Below are 19,839 nucleotides of genomic sequence, written 5' to 3'. Positions count from 1 at the left end.
CACACACACACACACACACACACACACACACACAAGCAGATACACACACAGAAACGGATACACACACACGCCCAGATACACACGGACACACACACACGCACAAACAAGAATGAATAGCAATTACCACCAAGAATCAAGGATGTTTTTCATCACAAAAGTAAGAATGCCAATTACATTGAATTACATTTAGCAGATTAACAACATAGAATCAAGAAAAAGCCTTTATGACACAAAAATACAGAAAGCCATTCATGTTGGTATTTCAGTGTATGAAAATTTCTATTTTAAAATTCTGCAGCCCAGTCCTAATTGTAATTAGATAAATTGTTCACATTGGTCAATATGGAAATTGTGCCAGGCCCTAATATGCAAGTCTGTATATGGGGCATAATTTAAGTCTTGAGTAACTTTTTGTCACGCGATGAACATCCCCAATCCACATACGTAGATGGTCAGGACACAGTCTAATGATAATTCCTGTCTGAAGTTCACCTTTTTGCCCATCTTATCACCACTGTGGCCTGAAGTCACATTTGACCCTTGATAACAGTCCATTTTGTGCTAGCCACAACACAATGCAACGTGGTGGTAGTATCAAGAAAAATAACACAACCTACCTATAGGCTGACCCGTGGACACCCAAACCCCTGAAAAGACAATAAAATGTGACCAGTGAGTACACAGGAAAACACATACTCATGGACACACGTACATGTATGCACGCACGCAGGCTTGTGTGTGCGTGTGCGTGTGTGTGCGTGTGCGTGTGCGTGCGCACACGCACACGCACACACACGCACACACACACACACACACACACACACACACACACACACACACACACACACACACACACACACACACACACCAAGGTTACACAAGCCTGTCTGCTCCTGTACTAACTGTACTGGTTCAACAGCTCACTCATAATTGCATATCAGAGAGGTAGCCGTAATTCTATAAATACTTCCTACAAACACTGCAATATTGTTTCATTATTGTTCCACGTTTGGGTGAAAAAAGGCACAATGATAAATTCAGGAAATGGGAAAATTAGGCCAGCTGGTAAAATGTTTGCCAAACGACAAAACTTCGCAAAGACAAAAATAACACCAAGTTGTACATGGAAATCAGCTTGTTATTGTAGTCTACGTTGAAAAATGGAAATATTTTCAGTCTTCAATTGTTTCCGATGGGTGTTGGATACTAATAACTACAACAAAAGGTTTTAAATCACCTTAACATGTGCACATGCAAATATGCACTGTTCTGCTTTCATGTTCCAATTGCCAAATACACACGCACACACACACACACCAGCATAAATGTTGTATGTACTGTAGGGGATAGAAACCAGCGCAGCATTCAGGCAGCTAAAAATAATGGCCGCCGGAATCAAATTGAGGCCATATGACACAAGCCCCACGTCCATGCATGTAATCATGTCCACAACAGCCTCTCCTTACTATATCACACACATATTACCAGTGTGTGCGCATGCATCGCTCAGACGTATTTTGTAAATGCAACTTAATTCAATCACCTAACAAACAATTTGGTTTCAGCTCCTGTAGAGGCACATGACTACACTTCCAAACGGTTATACAACAGTTATACAATACGATCAGAATTCAATCATCAAAATTTAGCCTATATTACAATTTCAGAGGCACATAGCAACATTGTGTTGCAGTTCCGGCACAACGTAAAGAGAAACAAGTGTTCACAACACTAAAACATCCACCTGGATGGCTTGTTTGGATTTGCAAGTGTTGTTATAATTTGGATATCTGCACAGGTTCTAATTTGTATATTAGACTCCACACAGATGAAAGCTGGCGTGTGCATGTATTATATACACACATACAAAACATCTGGTGTGTGCTACATTGACTATAATTATTTGAATAAATCCTTTGCATCAATTTCTTCATCTTCACCTGTGCATGAAGGAGCATTTCACATTCATTTCCCCTTGACCCACAAAATAATTACTCACACACAGTAGCTATCTACCTCTAAGAGGTGTCAATTCCTTAGAGAGACAATTCACCTCACTGAATGCCTTCTCTACCCGTCTCAAGTGCTTACTGCAATAATCTGATTCAGAGCTGATTTAGCCCATACTTGTGGCAGGGTGTTGAGCTTATTGCTATTTCATGCCTTGTCTGTAGCCTATTAGTACACTCCACTCCACCGGAGTCATCAACAGCAGTGCTCTTAAAAAAAACCTTGCTAGACACCACAACAACATTACATTCTTTGCCAACACAAGTGCAAATCAGCCATTGCCATTTTGCTTACAATCCCTACATAATAGGGACCATATCTTAAAAGGGTCATCTCTTGCTGACTGTTCTCCACATAAAGTAAAAAACCACCCCACACAGTCTGAAATACAACAAATGGCCCACATGAAAGGCGATTCCCCCTACATCTATTTCTTTAGCCAATGCTATGTCCTCTGTAAGCTCCACCGCTCACCCTGAGGTCCGTAGCTCTGTGTCCAGCCCTGGGCTGGGGGTGCTGTCCAGCCATTGGCCGCGCTCAGGATGCCCCTGGGCCCCCATTGGCTGGCTGCGATCTGCCCAGGGCCTGGGGCCTTGCTGTCGCGAGGTTCCGCCTTCTTCACTTCAACCTGGACAAAAAGGACAACCACAACACAACTTGCAAGGCGAGATTTTCCCAAACGTTCAACGAATGACCTATCTGAACCTGATGTAGAGTAATCAGCTACTATACTGTATATTTACCGGTATGCCTCTCGTTAGCCACTTGGTTATTATTACTTATTAACTTGGCTATTATAGCTATGTCTAGATATAATAATTATAATATTATCACTATGGTTGTACATTAACAAACTACTGTATAAATTTGTATAAGTTAAAGATATACTTAAAATCTTATCATACTTGTATGTTTCTCAGATACTTCTATGAAGTAACCCGTGCATCAACTGAAGTGTTGACTGTCCAGATTCATATGCTCAAGGAATGAAATCAATATTAATGTTTTTTTTTTAAACTAATCTAACTGAATTTCTTTCATTGCATGTATCAGAGAAACATAGATTTGCCCTACCCTGCATACAATTGTTCACAAACTTGCCCTTCAATTCAGAGTAAATCTAATGGAAAAGACTTACCTTCCCACGGTTAACGTTAAACCTCAATCTAATTTATGTGGCATTTAAGAAGGAAATGGATGTAGACATGTGCTATTACCTTACATCTAGTAGACTCAAAAACATGCAGTTATCATTTAGAATGAATAGAGTTCAAATTAGGAGGGAATCTTCATACTGTGCGTTTGGGTGTGCAAAGCTCTTTTAGCAAGCAGCTCTGGTACACTTGTGGCATATGAGCCATTCATCTTGTACTAACAGACTCTCTTCGATGGAAAGTCATGTCATCTCAACTCAAGCCAGTCTAAGTTTAAAACCAGGTCAACAGACCCATGTGGCAAGGAAACCCTCCAAACAGCAAATCAGTTTTCAACTGACCAGCACAGTAGTGCATACAGTCGCTGCACAGTCTAGTATAAAAAAGGATGAAATTATGTCCGTGCAATGCTCGTTCAATAAAACATTTCTAGAGCACTTGTAGAATCTAAGTCAAGGTGATGTCCTGTACAGGATCTAGCCTACTTTGACGATGGGAAGTCGTGTCACTTTGCTTCAAGCCAGGCTTAGTTTTTAAAAACGTGAATGAAAAAATAACATTGAATGTCCACATGCTAATCTCTTTTTTTTTGGCAGGCATCTCTGGAGCACTTGTGGCATCTAAGTCACGATGACATCTTGTACCAGCTCTCTCCGTCTCTGATGAAAAGTCATGTCACTTTGCCTCAAGCCTGACTTGGTCTAAAAAATAATGACATAGATTCCTCACTTTTGCTCTTCACAGCCTCCACCTGTGACAACCACCCAGGGACGCCGGCAGTTCAGCGAGCGGTTTGTTAAAACCAGGCTACTGAGAGGGCCGTGTGTGTGTGTGTGTGTGTGTGTTGGACAGAAATAGAGAGGCTCCTCTAAAGAGGCTGAGTTATTGGGGTCACCTTGCGGCAGGAGTGAGGCATGAGATTCTTCTCTGCGCTTCAAAGTGTCTTAAAACTGTGGTGACATTATTATTTTATTTCTTCTTCTTTTTTTCCCTTTATTCTTTCTCTCTTTCTCCCCCCCGCCACCGACCTCCTCCTTCACGCTTCTCTTCTCCTCCTTCTCTGTCGACCCAATTATCAACACGTAGTGAAGAGTGGGTGATACCACCACTCCACTCCACTCAGCGCTACCACTCCCCACTCCTCACCACCCCCCCATGTCTTCTCTCTGCTGATACCCCCTCCGCCCCTGCGGGCTCGCAGGCCTGGGAGTGATGGATGCCTACCTATGCTATGCCACCACCACCCAGCACCAGGACTGGGATTTGCAACACAGTTTGATGTGCTCCAGTTTCTAAATTTATAAGACCGTATAACCCACCCCCACCATCCACCACCCACCCACCTATCCAATCCATTCCACCATCCCTTCCAACCCCCCCCTCCTTCGTCTACACCTCCCAAAAGTCCCAGTTGCAAAAATGTCATAACAAGAACAATGGCTCAGGTAAGAGACCCAGCCCCTTTTCTGGGAAAGCAGGACAAAGTCAAGGAGAAGCTTGGGCTGAGTTGAATTGGCTTGGGTCGGGGGGCTTTGGGAGTGGAGAAAAATGTAGGCTGCCAATAGTATGAAATGGCAGGATTGCAAAAAAAAGAGCAAACTAACTTGCCCTCGCTTCAGCCTTCAAAAGTGCTTCAAGGAGGTCAGAACTGTAAATGAGCATATTTTAAATGCTACACTGCTTAAGCATGTGGCCAATGTGTTTAACAAACAAAAAATATATACAACTGACAAAAATTCAAAACCAGAACGGTAGGAGAAATTATTATCATTAAAGTGCACGTGTGTGGTTTTGGGATCATGACAGCTATGATCCATCAAGGGAGAAAGGGAAAGTCCCTCTGGTTCATCAAATCCCTTAATTCATAACCCCAATTAAAAACATAATGACAAAATCATACGGAGGAGCAGAGGGGGGGAGGAGGTACAGTACCAGCACCAGAGACGTGGCTTGAGCTAAGTCATGATTTCACTTCCACACAAAGAGAGCTGTGAATAAAACCTGTGAGAAATCGGCGGATGGGATATAAATTTTGTAGTTAGATGACACAGTATGGAGATTCTGGAAAATGGAGGTCACTTAATTTGCCTTTTCCTTTCGCTATTGCTTTTGTGTTCCGATTTAAACTCATCGAGTAAAAATGCTTATAGCTCAAACTGTAAGTGACCTGGCAGAAAAAATAAAATCAAACCAGTTAAATGAAAATAAAAAATGGAAAAACAAACAGAAGATGAAAGAGACCAATCCTTTAGGTGACCTTCGCTGGGATAAAAAAGCCAAATTAATTACCAAACTTATAATTAGTCAAGATGTTTTTAAAGGGTTGAAGGGATTTCTGGGGACAGCTACAACAGACATCCTAAAGGAGTGGTCTTTCTAAACCGAGCCTTGAGTGACAAAAGTTCAACATTATCCTTAATTTTGCATTATTGTCGTCACCACATAACTCTAAATCTTTAAGATCTCCAGGAGGCCTTTTCCATAAGGCGCTGAAGAGCTACAGAAGCCAAATTAATGTCTTGTCTGAAAATCCTAGGTCCTCAGTAACAGAGACCACTTGCACTCGTTTGGGACAAATGGCTCTTTGTGTCTGAGTCGCCCAAGCCTCGGTTCCAACTTTAGGGTAAAATTAAACTACAACTACACACTTTTTTGCCCATGATGTCGTGAAAATGCATGTTGACAGCCTGGTCCACTGACTGCTCGGCCTCGAAAGTAATAAATCCAAAACCTATCCAACGACCAAAAGTGAATCAAGGTAGCAGGGTGCTTTTGTGACATCACAAGATGAAGAACAGTTTAAGGGGGTGGGTGGGTAGGTAGGTAGGTAGGTAGGGAGAGGAGAGGAAAGGAGAGGGGGGGGTATGGGGGGAAAGAAGGAAGAGAAAGCCCAAGGAGGTCTATCAAGGAGGAGCCTGGGGCTCCTGGAGTTGGGATGATGAGACTATACGCCCTCAGGTTAAAAAGAGGGCTCGCCTGGGAAGGTGACGACACTCAACACCGACTTCTTTTTTTCCTCTCTTTTCTCTTCAGCAGATCTGATGTGGTGCTGATGACAAAGCAGCATAGCCATCTGGGCATGCATGCCTGAGAAAAGCTTAACATTAAATTCCGACCAAGTCATGTTTTTTGGTCACAACTAGTGTTTCATATCTCACTGAATTATAAATTAAACATTTCATATTTTATAGTAATATTTTAACACATTATTCTAGTAACTTTCTCTCTTAATCTCCAGGAGCAGTGCTCTAGGTGTGTAAGCGTGAATGCACATGCCCCATCTTGAAGCTCATCCCAACCCCATCTTGATCTTGCCCCTTGTCATAACATTGAGTAGCAAAATGCTGGTAGCAGCCGAACACTGGTTAATGCACAACGAAACGAAAACAAAAAGGAAAAAAAATCAAAAAACAACTTGAGATGGTAAACCAAAGTCATTGCTGACAGGCTATATCTCCAGGCTTTCTCAAAGCTTTCCTTTTCAGTGCTTTGAGGCAAACCCGGATGTAAGCCTTGTATGCCACAATATCAAATATATAACCATTAAGCAATTAAAGTACATCTTACAACAGCAGCACAAAGATATAGGCCGTAGTTCTTTTTTTAAGGAAATGTGACAGCAAGGAGATGTTGTTGTCTGTTTCGTGAGGTGTAACCAAAAGTTTTCCGTTTCGCTCTTGCAGTGCGAGCGCACGAGACCAGTTTGCACACTTGTGCTCCACTAAAACGGGGCATGAAGGAGGACATCTATGTGGAACACGTCTCCAGGGTAACAGCTCACACTTGCATTGGATAAATAATTACATAAACGTTCACAAAATCAACACTCTCCGTTCCAGGTTTAACCTGGGGGGGCAGTCACGATAAGACATTAACTTTGTTCCAGATGCCTTTTTGTCTTCAGAGTTTTAGAAAAAAAAGTGGAGCTAAACGTCAAGTCAAAAGAAAAATGTCAGTTTTGGTTTAACCACATGACCAGGTTTTTTTTTTTTTTTTAACAAGGCATCTGGCAGGTATTGTTGAAACATTTCCAACGCTATGTTTAGGGGCTCCGCTTATAACTTCCCTCAAGCCTACTTTTTTTCTTATCCAGGTCAAAATTTGGGTCTCTAATCTCCCTGGTGTAGGCTATATGGGTTACAGTACCATCTAGAAGAACGTGACCTCAAATCTGAAACCAAAAAGTAAAAAGTAAAAGTAAAGTTGTTGTATCTCGCCTGCGGAAACGAAACCCTTAGTTCCATCCCCATCTTCAGTGACTAAGACGAATGTGGACCCCTCGCTAGCTCCAGGCAAACTAAAAAGGGGCGACCATGCGCCACAAACTTGTGCTTGTGCTCGTGCTCATGCTGCGGCACCATCCAACTACTCTGAACTAGTTTTACGCTGATCAAATAAACTTATAGCGGTGGCAGAATTAGGTTGTCAGAGCCATGCACACTGGGATATAACCTGATTCCGATTTTGTGGGTCCTGCGAGAGCAAAGCAGGAGTGTGTATGTGAGTGTGCACGCGTGTCCGCACGTGAGCACGTGTGTGTGTGATCTCTCTCATCCTGACTACTTAGTACATGAAGCCATTGCCCATCTGTGTGAATCGTCCCTAAATATACCCACTCGACCTTGACCACGATCTCAATTCTGAAGGTTGCCATGATGACAGTCAGCCACAAAAAGCATCAGAGCGCAACAGCGAGCAGAGGATAAGGGCCTTAGGACACTCCCTGGTTAGCTGGCACCCGTAAAGAGAGCCAGGTCACAGCAGTATCCATGCACAATATCTAGAGGATACGGGGGTCTATCCAGCAACCATCAGCCGCGCGCCGTGACCTGCCATCTACAAGGATAAACTAAACCCCACTCTACTCTGCTGTGCTGTGTGCCGGTGCTGTGCGCTCGGTGACATTTCCATTAGTCATTTGAGCACAGGTGGCAGTGGTGGTGTGTGGGGGCAGAGTGGGGGGATAAAAGTGAGATGTCGTTGGCGATGAGGAAATTGGGTAACACTTTCTATGAAGCCCATATCTATAGCGCATTATGAGCACATTTATAACAACTTATAATGCACATCATCATCATAGTGCATTATGACTGCACTCATAACGCTTCATGATGGATTATATCAACAGTCATGAATAACTATAAATCTAGCTTATAAATGAATTATGAATCTTAGTGTGTTTTGAGTGCTCGTGAATGGTTATAAACTACAGGCACTGAATGGGCTTATTATACATTATAACTGTCATAATGCACTATGATTAATTATGATGTGCATTATAAGTTGTTATAAATGCGTTTATAATGCGCTATAGATATGGGCTTCATAGAAAGTGTTACCGGAAATTGTAATGTACTGCACCGGCACTGTTTGCATTGAGAGCTCTCGCTAGTCGCTACGCCGTTTTAGTGTTGGGAGATGTGCTTGTCGATTCATTACACATTGCATATGAATATGTGTGGGAGTGTGCGTGGTAATTAAGCATTTATTGAGATGCACCTCTCAGATCAACATGGAAGTGAGATGTTTACGTTGAAGTTTAAATTAAAACATACTGCAGCAGCACTGGCAGTGAACTGAAGCCGATCAGGTTACAAGCGAAACACCTGTATTCGGTGTGTAAATGAGCTCATCACTGATTCATTATGCGTTTGCATATGCTTAGAGTGTGTGTGTGGTAGTCTAGTAATTCAGCATTAAGATGCAATTCTCCAGTGGCTCCATATGAAGTGAAGCGTCTAATGAGCAGCTAGCATCGGCAGCATGCGCCGCTCCCCTCCGCCGCATTAGATTAATCATCCGCTTTGATCTCTCCCTGTCCTCCCCTTACACCATTACATTTACTGCACTACGATTCACACTCAAGACCACACAAGAGTTCATATTCACGCCAACTTGCATTTCACAATGTTGTTTCTGCAAACTGAATTGCTTATTGTGTTTCTGAAGAACTTTGGGATCAACAGTGTTGAAATGTGGTATAGTATTTAATAAACTTGACTTGACTAAAAATTGCCAGATATATTGGTTGCTGTCTGAAAGACTTTGTCATTCGTCCTTTACTCAGAGTGAGCATTTTCTCTTCGGCTTTATCTATTAAAACCAATTTGGGCCATGCAAACCTCCAAACCGACAGAGGTTAGCGCATTTGCATCCTTGTTCGTGTGGTGTGCAAATGACACAAACGTCCCACTTGACTAAAAACCTTGACTACACCTCTTGAACACACAGCCAGCCCATGTCATTGACTTTCAACAGACCTATATCTTTGTGGTACCACTCAGTATACTATGACCTAAAGGAGAAAGGAACATCTTAAAAAAGAGACAGAGTTAATCACATTCATCCAAACAATTTCACAAGGAAAAAGGGAGGGACAGAAAAAGAAAGATAGGGCTTACTTACAAAAGTACTTAATGTCTACATGACAACACTTACTATGAAATTTAGCATGTAAAAAAATGTCTAGATCAATGTCAGTAAATAAAACTTAGTCAAGTGTTTAAATGTTAAAAAAATGAATTACAACGAAAAAAGAGAGTTGGGATTTTTAATAAATTAATCTACAGCAAACACTTGAGAATGCTTAATGAGACTACTTCTCGTTTTTAAACTTGGGTGCAAGTTTATATATGACAAACTATTCCATTTCTACCCAAAGAGATAGCTATGAAAACAGAGATCTGTGAAGAATTGTTCATCTTTGTGTTGGTGTGGTTCAGCACCAAAACCTATTGCACATCCTCAGACAGTACAGAGACTGTCATTCTACTCCAATATTAAACTGTCCACAGAGAACAACTCCCACGGTCCTCAAACTTCCTACAAGTCATTTCTATAACCAAGTTAAATCTCCAATTCCAGTCACTGATTTGTTCTGATGTTTTTGCCTTTTAAAATGCATTTCAAATAAAGGCTACTCATTTCTGTAGAAACTTAAGATACTTTGTGAAAGATTACACTACACAAGCCACCCATGTTGTATTCAAAACTGCTTGCATAACGACTTGCCTTTAAAATGTAACTCAATTGCAGAGGTTTCACGTCAATGTCAAACTAGCCCCACTCAATCAGACTACACTGCACTGTGTGCGGTCAACAGGTTCAAGTGTATGTGATTTACAACAGTCTTAACTTGGTGGTCGTCGTTATTACTCTCAAGCAAAAACGTACACCGAACACGACATGCTTTTTTTCAACACAGTGACAGAACAAATTCTCACAGCAAAAAGTCATCACTGTACAGTACAGTCATCACTATGTATATGCAGCATGGGCGGAGACTGAGAGTACCACACAACACCATGAGTACCGTACGGTTATTTCATCAGGACACCATGCTGATGCAACTGGCTCTGCTTTCGCACCATGCAACAACGCTCAGATGGCATGGCGGAAGACAAGAGTTGGGCATGCGTTTTTTTAGGATGCAGTGCCAAGTGGCGAGATGGGCATGAGTGGACGATGGACAGGTAGATAGACAGATAGGTAGATAGATAAAGAGTGTGAGAGAGGCTGATGTCAGATGTGAGGTGGAGCAAGAGGAGGAGAATGCTCCTTTTTTGTTGGAGAGACAGATTTTTGTTTGATAGGAAATTTTTTGTTTCCCTCTTTGGGTTAGAATAGTTTGTCATGAGTGGGGGTGGAGGGGAGAGCATGAGTGTGGGAATGCCAGAGCAGGTTTTACCTCGTGGCCTCTGTTTCTCCGCGTCATAGATCATTACCACCTCTGTGACCTGTGGAGAACAGTGCGCATCACTTAGCAACACACTGAAATGTTGTATTTAACACCAAAAAAAACTATAATAATAATCTAGATTCTGCAAACACTGAAATATATTCAACAAAAATTCTGAATTTAGTATGCATTACCAGACACCGACCCGCCACTGGGACATTGTAATAATCACTGAAAAAAATGAACTACGGTAGCACACTACTCCACTATGACAGGGCACAGGGCCTTTAGTAATACATTATGACTTGGTCACTGCCATTCTGGTAACATCTTATTTAAAACAGGAGTAGTGTCCATCTTAAGGGGTTAACAATAAAAAATCTATCAAACAATACCAGTAATAATAATCCAGAGTCACTGATTCGCACTGAAATATATTCAACAAAAATGCAATAAACTAAAAACTAGACAAATGTTTACATAGAAGATAAAATATTGCACAGAAGAGGAAAACACCAATGTGAACTGCTTCACTAACTGAGATAAATAATGAGTCAGCCGATTACCTGACAAACACACACATCTCACAAAACTATCTGTGCGATTTCCAACGCAGGGCAAACACAAAGCATCTGTATTTACTGAGGTGGGTTTTTTTATACGTTTCATGATATTTTTGTCGTGAGCATAAAAAAGGTCAGCATTAAATATGGACACTTCGGGCTGATTCAGAATGAGTCAGATTCATTACCATATGGCACACAGTACAGTACAAGCAAGTGTTCCTGATAAGCGCATCTCTTTACTGAGTTTACTGGGGGAGCTGATTCCACACACACAGAAAAGAAAAGAAAAACCCAATAATTCATGTACGCTAACGAGTGCATGAATGATATCCTCCATCTTCCAATTTCCACTCTGTTGAATAGCTTTTCCATTATTCATGAGTGCAAACCAATACATGAGGAGAGATTTTTGATAGGATACTTGAAATTGAAAAGTGCTGCGTTTATCATTTTCTATTTTGAGCGTGACAGTCAGGGGGACGTGAAATGTGGTACATCACTCACTCAATCACTCGCTTACGTACTACTACTTACCACACCAAATCTGTTAAAATAATCCCTGAGTTCAGGTTCCCCGCAATTATGAGGGATGCCACCTACAAATATCTTCTTAGATTTATTGCTGTCGCTTTTTCCCGCCTTCTGTGGAAAAAGAGAAAATACAGAAGGACAGAAACACAGACACGTACACACACAAGAATGTTGGTCAGAGGAGGTACTATAAAAGGACATGGAAGCCGATAATACAGTACAGTGCTGTTGAATGAAAGCAAGAGCGGCAATAGCATCCCCTCTACGGCCCCAGGCTAATGCTCTTGAGATGTCACAATGATGATCTCCATCTCTGCTGAGCTCGGAGGAAAAAAGGGGGGGGGAAAAACCCGGACCCTTCTCACTTTCCATGTCACACGTGCAAGGAAAATAATTACTGCACAGCACTGCATTCATACCAACCTCACTTAACAAGAAGATTACAAGCTCTTACAATATCCCCACACCACGTGTAAACCACTCTCTCTTAGACAAACAAAGAAAAAGGCTGTTAAAAAAAGCCTTTCCCCACTGAGCCCTCTCCTCTCTGCTCCTCCCTTATCTGTGTCTGCTTCTATCTGCAGGTGACATTGACCTAGGAGCCACAAAGCCCTTACCCAGCCTTCCTTTGTGCGGGTCTTTTCAGGCTGCATCCCTCGAGGTGTACAAGGCTTGGGATCAATCTGTTGGTCGAAAAAGAACCATAATTAGCTTCACCTTTCTGCCTCTTTGGGTCAATGCATTGCAAACTCAGATTGCCGTATGTGGCATGCGATATAACAATAAATGCATGTAACGGTTTCAATTGGTGTGGGAGAGTGAGTAAACGTCATGCAGTGAAATAATAGGATAAGAGACAATGCATCAAAATACTGTACATCTTTTGGTTACATCGTCAGTGTCATTTTCCTTTCTTATGGAAGGTATGTTTTCATTTCTTTTAAAAAAAAAGAATTATCTCCCCAATTTCCACAAGCAATATACACCCGTTAAGTAACAGCACTGACCAGGTGAGCCACATTCTTCAGACCAAAAAATAGTGTATGTGGAGTAGAGCGCTTTCAGATAATTGGTCTAGAGTTTGTGTGTCTACAGTCTTTCATAACATTGTTGCAATATAGGGGTAACAACAGAATATTAAATAAAGAAAAATAATTGTTATAACTCACATTTCTTCCATCAAGGTTGTGAGGTTTGGTTTCCAGCACTGTTCGAACACAGTTGGGATCTTTGAACTTGACAAAGCCAAAGCCCCGTGACTGATTTGTGCTTTTGTCCTTCATGATAACACAGTCCACCACCTCTCCATACTGGGAGAAGTAGTTTCGTAGCGTCTCTATTAGATAAGAGAACACACACATACATAAAACATGGGCAACTAACGGACCAATTCATGCATTTTCACTTACACAAGGATGAACGAGGCAACGTGTATCACGCACATCGCACTCTGGCAATACAAAATGCCTGAGTAGCAGGACAGAAACACATTTTTACCCGTTTAAACACACCATAGATCAGAATGAAGTCAGTTTGTGAGGCACAATGACTTTCGAAATGGAGAATGTCATTGAGGTCACTCCATATATCTGAATCAAGGAAGTTCATGTGGCAACATAACTTCCCAAAGTCAAAAACGCCATTCAGTTTAGTATGCAGCGAGTGCCCTTACTGCCGTTGTGTCTATCCAATTGTCTCTCGCTGAGCTGCCTTCATCATTGTAAGGCATTGTAAGGCAATGTAAGGCATTGTGTGTGTTCCTTGTTAGTGGTCTCTCCATCTCTGCTATGAATGAGCTTTGCTGCCCTGATTACCTTGTGCTAAGACAGGGATGGAAATTTTTTCATTCAAGGGCCACTTAAAATTTTATTAAGTCCTCCAAGGGCTATACTATGAGCACAAAGCAGAATTTCTCCCTGCACTTCGGGCCTATAATTGACGTCGGACACCTTTACAGACTCCACCTTCACGAGGTACCCTGAAAATATGTATAACTTAATTATATTGCAAAAGTGATTTCTAACATTTCTAACAAAACATGTCATATTTCATATGAAACTGCATGACATTAAAATTATGGGGGGGGATAAGACGGATAAGACGGCCTCAAGGGCTGTAAACGGCCCTCAAAATATAGGTTCCTCACGCCTGCACTGAGAGGTCACTGCAAAGCAATCCACTGCAGTGCTATGTGTGTGGGAGGTGAGGGTTGCCTATGGAACTGGGTAGCTCTGGGGCTATTGGGTGGGCTGGTTGGGGGATTAGTGTTGAGGTTGGTAAGGAGAGGATTTTAAGCGAGACGCGGTGGCTTCATGGCTCACATCGTTTGACACGTGTGGCTTGAGGCCCAGTGGCTGGCTGCAAAGACCAGAGAACAGGGGGGGGAGGAGAGACACGGAGATGGAGAGATGGAGATATTGGTGGGGGGAGGAGAGACAGAGAGAGATGGAGAGAGACAGTGAATGAAAGGGGGCAGACAGACAGTGAGAGAAGAGAGAGATGGGGAATGGAATGAGAGAGAAACAGAGAGGGAGAAAGAGAGACAGAAATGGAGAGGGAGAGAGAGTGAGCTTGTCAAGACCACTTTGGGGGGTGCATCGTCAGGATGCGGAGCTCAGAGCAAACACATCAGTAGTAGCCAGATATCCACTGCACTCACGACAGGGCATGTGAAAGCCCCCAGCCCCCAGCTCCCAGTCCCCCCAGCGAGACATACACAGCAGCCCAACTTAGGTCACAGACAAGACCACTAAGAGGATAAAACTACCAGCGCTATATGCAGCATTTACGATGACTATTTAGACTGGAGGGGCATCGAAAGAGAGACACTCAACTGTGGCTTAGAGTTTGGCGTTGGAGTTGATTGCAAGTGTCGGAGTGCAAGTGACGGATGTTAAGTGTAACTTAGGGTGTGTGTGTGTATGTGTGTGTGTGTGTGTGTGTGTGTGTGTGTGTGTGTGAGAGAGAGGCAATTAGATTACCGCTGCGACATATGTTCAGAAGCAGACCGGTATCAAAAGACAAGTTTGGGGCAAAACGCGTAGGGTTTGGAAAGATCATAAGAGATCGTTTAAAATTAGTGCACAGTATTTAATGACCAATGCATCCAATTACAATCATTTCCCTCACAGCTTTTTAGAACCGCTCTATGCCATTCAACTTTGATATGTCTCACTTATGGCACATTTCATAATGGCACATTTCATAAGTGCACCAAAATGTTCACATGTGTGCATTCCTAACATGAACATCAAAGACCCTAATAACTACAAGACAATGAGAAAATCAACTTACCCTGGGTGGTACTCCAGTCCAACCCTCCAACAAATAGCTTCCTGTGCAGAGAAAACACATACGGACAGCTTTCTAGCACAGTATTGCCAAAACCGAACAATTTTCACCAATCAGTGGGAATGTAATTAATTTGTAATGCTACATCCCTGTCTCGGCAGTGTGTGCAGGTTACCATGAATAATATAAGACGACTCTCCAATAGCACAGGAATTAATACAGCCTAGCCAAATTATTAAGCTACATTTGCACTGACCCTAACCCTTGACATGGTTGGGTTGCTCACCAATACAACCCGAATACGGGAGATCTCAGGTTGAGAGATTCAGGTTACTTCATGTGTGTCGGCTGGTGCACTTGCAAACATTTAGGTCTGCACCTACAACCGTCAGAAGCAAGTAATGGATCTCAATACGACACTGGAGGGGAAAAAACACAAATACCCCGCATCAGCATTCTACAATAAATGGGAGGATGGCCGTCCGGGGCATGGTGTGCACTGAAGAAACTATCAAGTGGCAAATAGCCTCCTTTCCCCACTGATAACGCTGTTATCTCCAGTGCAAGGCGTTTAATGTAACTTTCGAATTGCACAAAAAGGAGGTTAGCAGGACAGTCTTTACTTGTCGAGATACACCAACAAAGTGAGAAAAAAGAACCGTCTGTCACAACACATTTCGTTATGGATCTAGCTGCCACGTTTTCATCCCATTTATGGCATTTTGTCTCCAGAGTTCTAGTGGCACTACATAATACAATTCAAGCCATGTGACAAGGTCACTGAAGAAATAATACCGACAGGCTATTCTTTCCCTCTATAATTCATCACCCACTTACGGGACTCACTCAACATCGGTTAATTCAGGTATAATCGATGTTCAGCCAAAGTCACGCATAAACAGTCAATAGACGTTGGGTGACTTCAAGTGGACAAGTGCACATAGAAGCAATGAGAGACCACCAATGCATCAAGACTACTCTATCGCCAGTACGCTTACCAGTCATGAACTGAACACTTTGAAAGGTGACTGCCCATTATCTCGGCAGTTAACCAGCTGGAATTTCAGAGCGGTCACTGAAACGTTATACTGACATTCCCACTACTCTTTAACATTAGCCTGCATGGCTAATAACGTTGGCTAAAATGCTAGCTCGAACGAAACCAATGAATAAACCAACTTCCAGCGCATAGAGGACATAGGACATGACAATACAGACTGATACCTGCATCCGACCGAAGCTGACAAACACTCTCTGAGAAGACGGGGACTGTGGCGTTTTTTAAAGAGGTTGAGGATGGGACCTTTGCGGTTAAAAGTTTGACAGACAATAGCTCGCTAGTTAGCAGACGTTAATTACCGTTGCGTTACTCTGGCTGTCAGCTAACTACCTAGTAGCAAACAATGAGCTAGCCAGCTAACTGTCATTATACCACCTTCCATCTGGAAATGTATGGAAATACATGCAGGCTAAGAATCATACATACTGCCAAAATACACACATGACTACAAAATACTGTTATGATGCATAAAGACAATATCCAGTCCTGTCATATTTGATTGTCCAACGTTTAAAGACTTTATATTAGCTATTTGCTAATTGACAGCTATCGTTAGCCACGGCGATGTCAAACTTAACCAAACACCCGGAGTCTGCAGGTAGTAACATATCAGTGTCAAACTGACAGGCTGACTGAACATCTGCACAGACTAATCTACAGCTAATTTCTCTAGCTGTGTCAATGTCATCTTACCCCACTTCATCTCCCACTAAGTTGTTGTTCATTTCTGAGGCAGGAGTGGCGGGCTGGAGAGTAACCATCGGTGCTCTGTGTGAATTCTGCCTCTGATCTGTTCAACTCTCCTCCCAGGGAAGGTCACTCCGCTCCAGGTTCAAACCGAATCTGCGCAATGCCGACGCGTTCGCCACGGGGTCTTCCAGCAGGGGTTTAACATTCTCTGGGATATGTAGTCACACTGGATAAAAAATAATGTCATGATACATGAACACTTCTGGGACTGTTGAAATTTTAACACGCTGCAATCCATAATGCTGACACTGAACAAAAAGATGTCCCAAGGATGTCGATTAACAACCGATTGCAGCAGTTGCTTTATCAGTTGGTAGACTATGCAATTCTTGCCAAACCATTTCACTGAAGGTGAAATAACAAATTGATGGGCCAACCAACTAATGCTGTGGTTGCATTCTTTCATCTTTAGTGGATTCATCAATATAGGCCTACTTGTAGACATAGTCTGGCACAAATTGGCACAAAGAATAGGCCTATGTTTTGTTTGTGCAGTTTGTTTTAATGAGGATGATAATAAAACCCATCCTATTAGTTGCTTAATAAGTGTATAATTACCTCACCATTGGGTTGCAAATATGCTATGTTTGGACATGTGTGTTGAATAACGTCCCATGCATACGCCTGGAATGTTGACAAAATGGCAAATGGACAAATAGCCTGACAAATATTGCATAGGCTATTTAATAATTGCCATATACAAAGGCAGATTAATGCATGCACATTGCATACGTTTTAATCGTCTATAGGTTCCACTTTGGGCACGCATTCCACTCACTCGCTTTCTCATTGAATTAGTGCGCTGCGCTGTGAACTTGTGACCCAGAGTTGGGTTAATGGCAAATATAGGCTATTTAATAATTGCCATATACAAAGGCAGATTAATGCATGCACATTGCATACGTTTTAATCGTCTATAGGTTCCACTTTGGGCACGCATTCCACTCACTCGCTTTCTCATTGAATTAGTGCGCTGCGCTGTGAACTTGTGACCCAGAGTTGGGTTAATGAACAGACTGGGGAAAGTGGGGTAACCTTAACACCCATAATAAATGGGAGATAGTTATTGTAAAGTCAATAAAGGGATTACTTACTCCCACTTGCTTCTTACTCTAATAATGCTATTGGTCAATGTTTCGTACACTGACTGATTTACGCAGGACTAAACTACATAGAGTAACTTGATCTCTTCAAGTGGGGGGAATCTTTTTTTTCTTTTGGTCCAGTTGGAGCCGCATTCGGCGACACCACCCCCTTGCCCCTTCCTTCGATTGCTAGCTACTTATCAAGCACTGGCTACACTTTGCTATCTCTTGCACAATCAGCAGTTTCTCTGGCATATAAAGAGACGCTGTCGCTCCCGAGGTCTCTTCCACTGCTCTGACCAGCTCCTCAGGGAACAACTCTTGACCACTTCACAATGACTACCGCGCAACCCATATTCAATAAGGGAGAAGACTGCAAGGCAGGGTGGCACGACGCCAGCGCCGGGTACAATGAAACCGACACTCACCTCGAAATTTTGGGCAAGCCCGTCATGGAACGATGGGAGACTCCATACATGCACTCCCTGTCAACTGTTGCTGCCTCCAAGGGTAAGAATGAATGAATGATTGAATGGGCATTTGCAAAAGTTAAGGGGCTATCCAAGTCCGGAGGTATGTTGTGCACAAAGCTCACACTTGTTTTTAAGTGTCACTTTGCTATACACTCTGTCATACTACAGAGATTTGACTTTATTCATCTTATGAAACTGATTTAAGTAACCGTATGGTCTGGTATCCCTGTTGAGGTTGTTAAGAAGCTATAAAGAATAGCAAAATAAGCCACCAGAAAATGGTTTCATGCAGAGTAAACAACGTGATTGCAAGAAGTTTATTTCCAGCTGTGACCTTTAAATTCTTTGAGGTTTTTCTGTGAGAAAGCACCATTCCTTAACACAGCGTGCACACATGTGTGAGTGGGGCAGGTTGGTGCGCCTGACGTGACAGTGAAATCCAAGGCCATGGGCGGGGCATATGATTTATGATTGGCACCATTGAAGCACTCAGCCCTGTTAATGCAGTACTAAGCAGCCCTAATCACATGGGTTGGTTTGGTCGACTACTCTCCACTCACATTACTGGCTACAAATTTGTTACAAGTAGTAAAGACTGAGTTACAATGAGGGTTTTGTTAATTAGGTTATTATTGAAGTAGAGCCCTTTGATTGGAGGACTGAATAGAAAGAATATTCTCATCCATCCTTTCATTCATATCACAGAGAAGAACGTTGGTTATGCTAAAATAGACATTTTACTATCAGTCTGAAGAATCCTGTATTTTAAATACGGTACTTATTTCAGCTGTATTTGCGATGGTGGCTCTCGGCCTTACTCTCTTAGGACTATTGTACATTTTCTGTTTTCAAGTTTAAACAATCACTTCATTTCCAAAGCCATGCTGCAAGCATACATTGAATGGTGGGCATGTGACCGTAGTCTACTCTCTTTCACATCAGCTATTTTTACCTTTTTTTGAAATACTAAGCTGCGAAGGGTCATCATAAGCATGCCTGCTGCTCTCCCACAGGCATTCCTTTAGGGTGTGGAAAGGGCATATTGCTATACACTTGCACTCTGTGACACACCCTGGTCGCTGTATCACATATCAATACACCGCGCGCATCCCCAGCAGATGCTACAGAGACATCTGGGTGGATCCGGCCTGGTGTTTACAACCAGTGGGGGCATTTCTGGGGCCTTTACTACAAAGCTGTTTCAGGAGTAAACCAGGTTAAGTTAAGAGGTAAATCATCTA

General features: G+C 42.4%; 2 protein-coding genes across 13 annotated transcripts in view; one reads left to right on the top strand and one right to left on the bottom strand.

Annotated features, from left to right (window-relative positions):
- The window catches only part of dazap1 (DAZ associated protein 1), a 28,636-nt gene extending 11,526 nt beyond the window's left edge, over positions 1 to 17,110 (bottom strand). For 11 of the 12 annotated variants that reach the window (XM_063201049.1, XM_063201055.1, XM_063201058.1 and 8 more), the window contains exons 1-9: positions 16,984 to 17,110; positions 15,234 to 15,274; positions 13,109 to 13,275; positions 12,557 to 12,622; positions 11,943 to 12,050; positions 10,852 to 10,900; positions 5,813 to 5,895; positions 2,485 to 2,638; positions 618 to 647 (exon numbers count right to left, since the gene is read on the bottom strand). In XM_063201049.1, the coding sequence (XP_063057119.1) occupies positions 618 to 647; positions 2,485 to 2,638; positions 5,813 to 5,895; positions 10,852 to 10,900; positions 11,943 to 12,050; positions 12,557 to 12,622; positions 13,109 to 13,275; positions 15,234 to 15,274; positions 16,984 to 17,051 (766 nt within the window). In that variant the 5' untranslated portion in view covers positions 17,052 to 17,110. The remainder of the gene's footprint in view (positions 1 to 617; positions 648 to 2,484; positions 2,639 to 5,812; positions 5,896 to 10,851; positions 10,901 to 11,942; positions 12,051 to 12,556; positions 12,623 to 13,108; positions 13,276 to 15,233; positions 15,275 to 16,983) is intronic. The other variant, XM_063201051.1, reaches the window with a different exon arrangement.
- A 1,214-nt stretch (positions 17,111 to 18,324) lies between these two features.
- gamt (guanidinoacetate N-methyltransferase) overlaps positions 18,325 to 19,839 on the top strand; it is a 5,032-nt gene continuing 3,517 nt past the window's right edge. Inside the window, exon 1 of the mRNA XM_063200142.1 lies at positions 18,325 to 18,635. Within this exon, the coding sequence (XP_063056212.1) occupies positions 18,461 to 18,635 (175 nt within the window). The 5' untranslated portion in view covers positions 18,325 to 18,460. The remainder of the gene's footprint in view (positions 18,636 to 19,839) is intronic.

Source organism: Engraulis encrasicolus, chromosome 6 (genome assembly GCF_034702125.1).
Source record: "Engraulis encrasicolus isolate BLACKSEA-1 chromosome 6, IST_EnEncr_1.0, whole genome shotgun sequence".
In the NCBI taxonomy this organism is placed as follows: Eukaryota; Metazoa; Chordata; class Actinopteri; order Clupeiformes; family Engraulidae; genus Engraulis; species Engraulis encrasicolus.
This window is presented reverse-complemented; position numbering and strand designations above follow the sequence as displayed.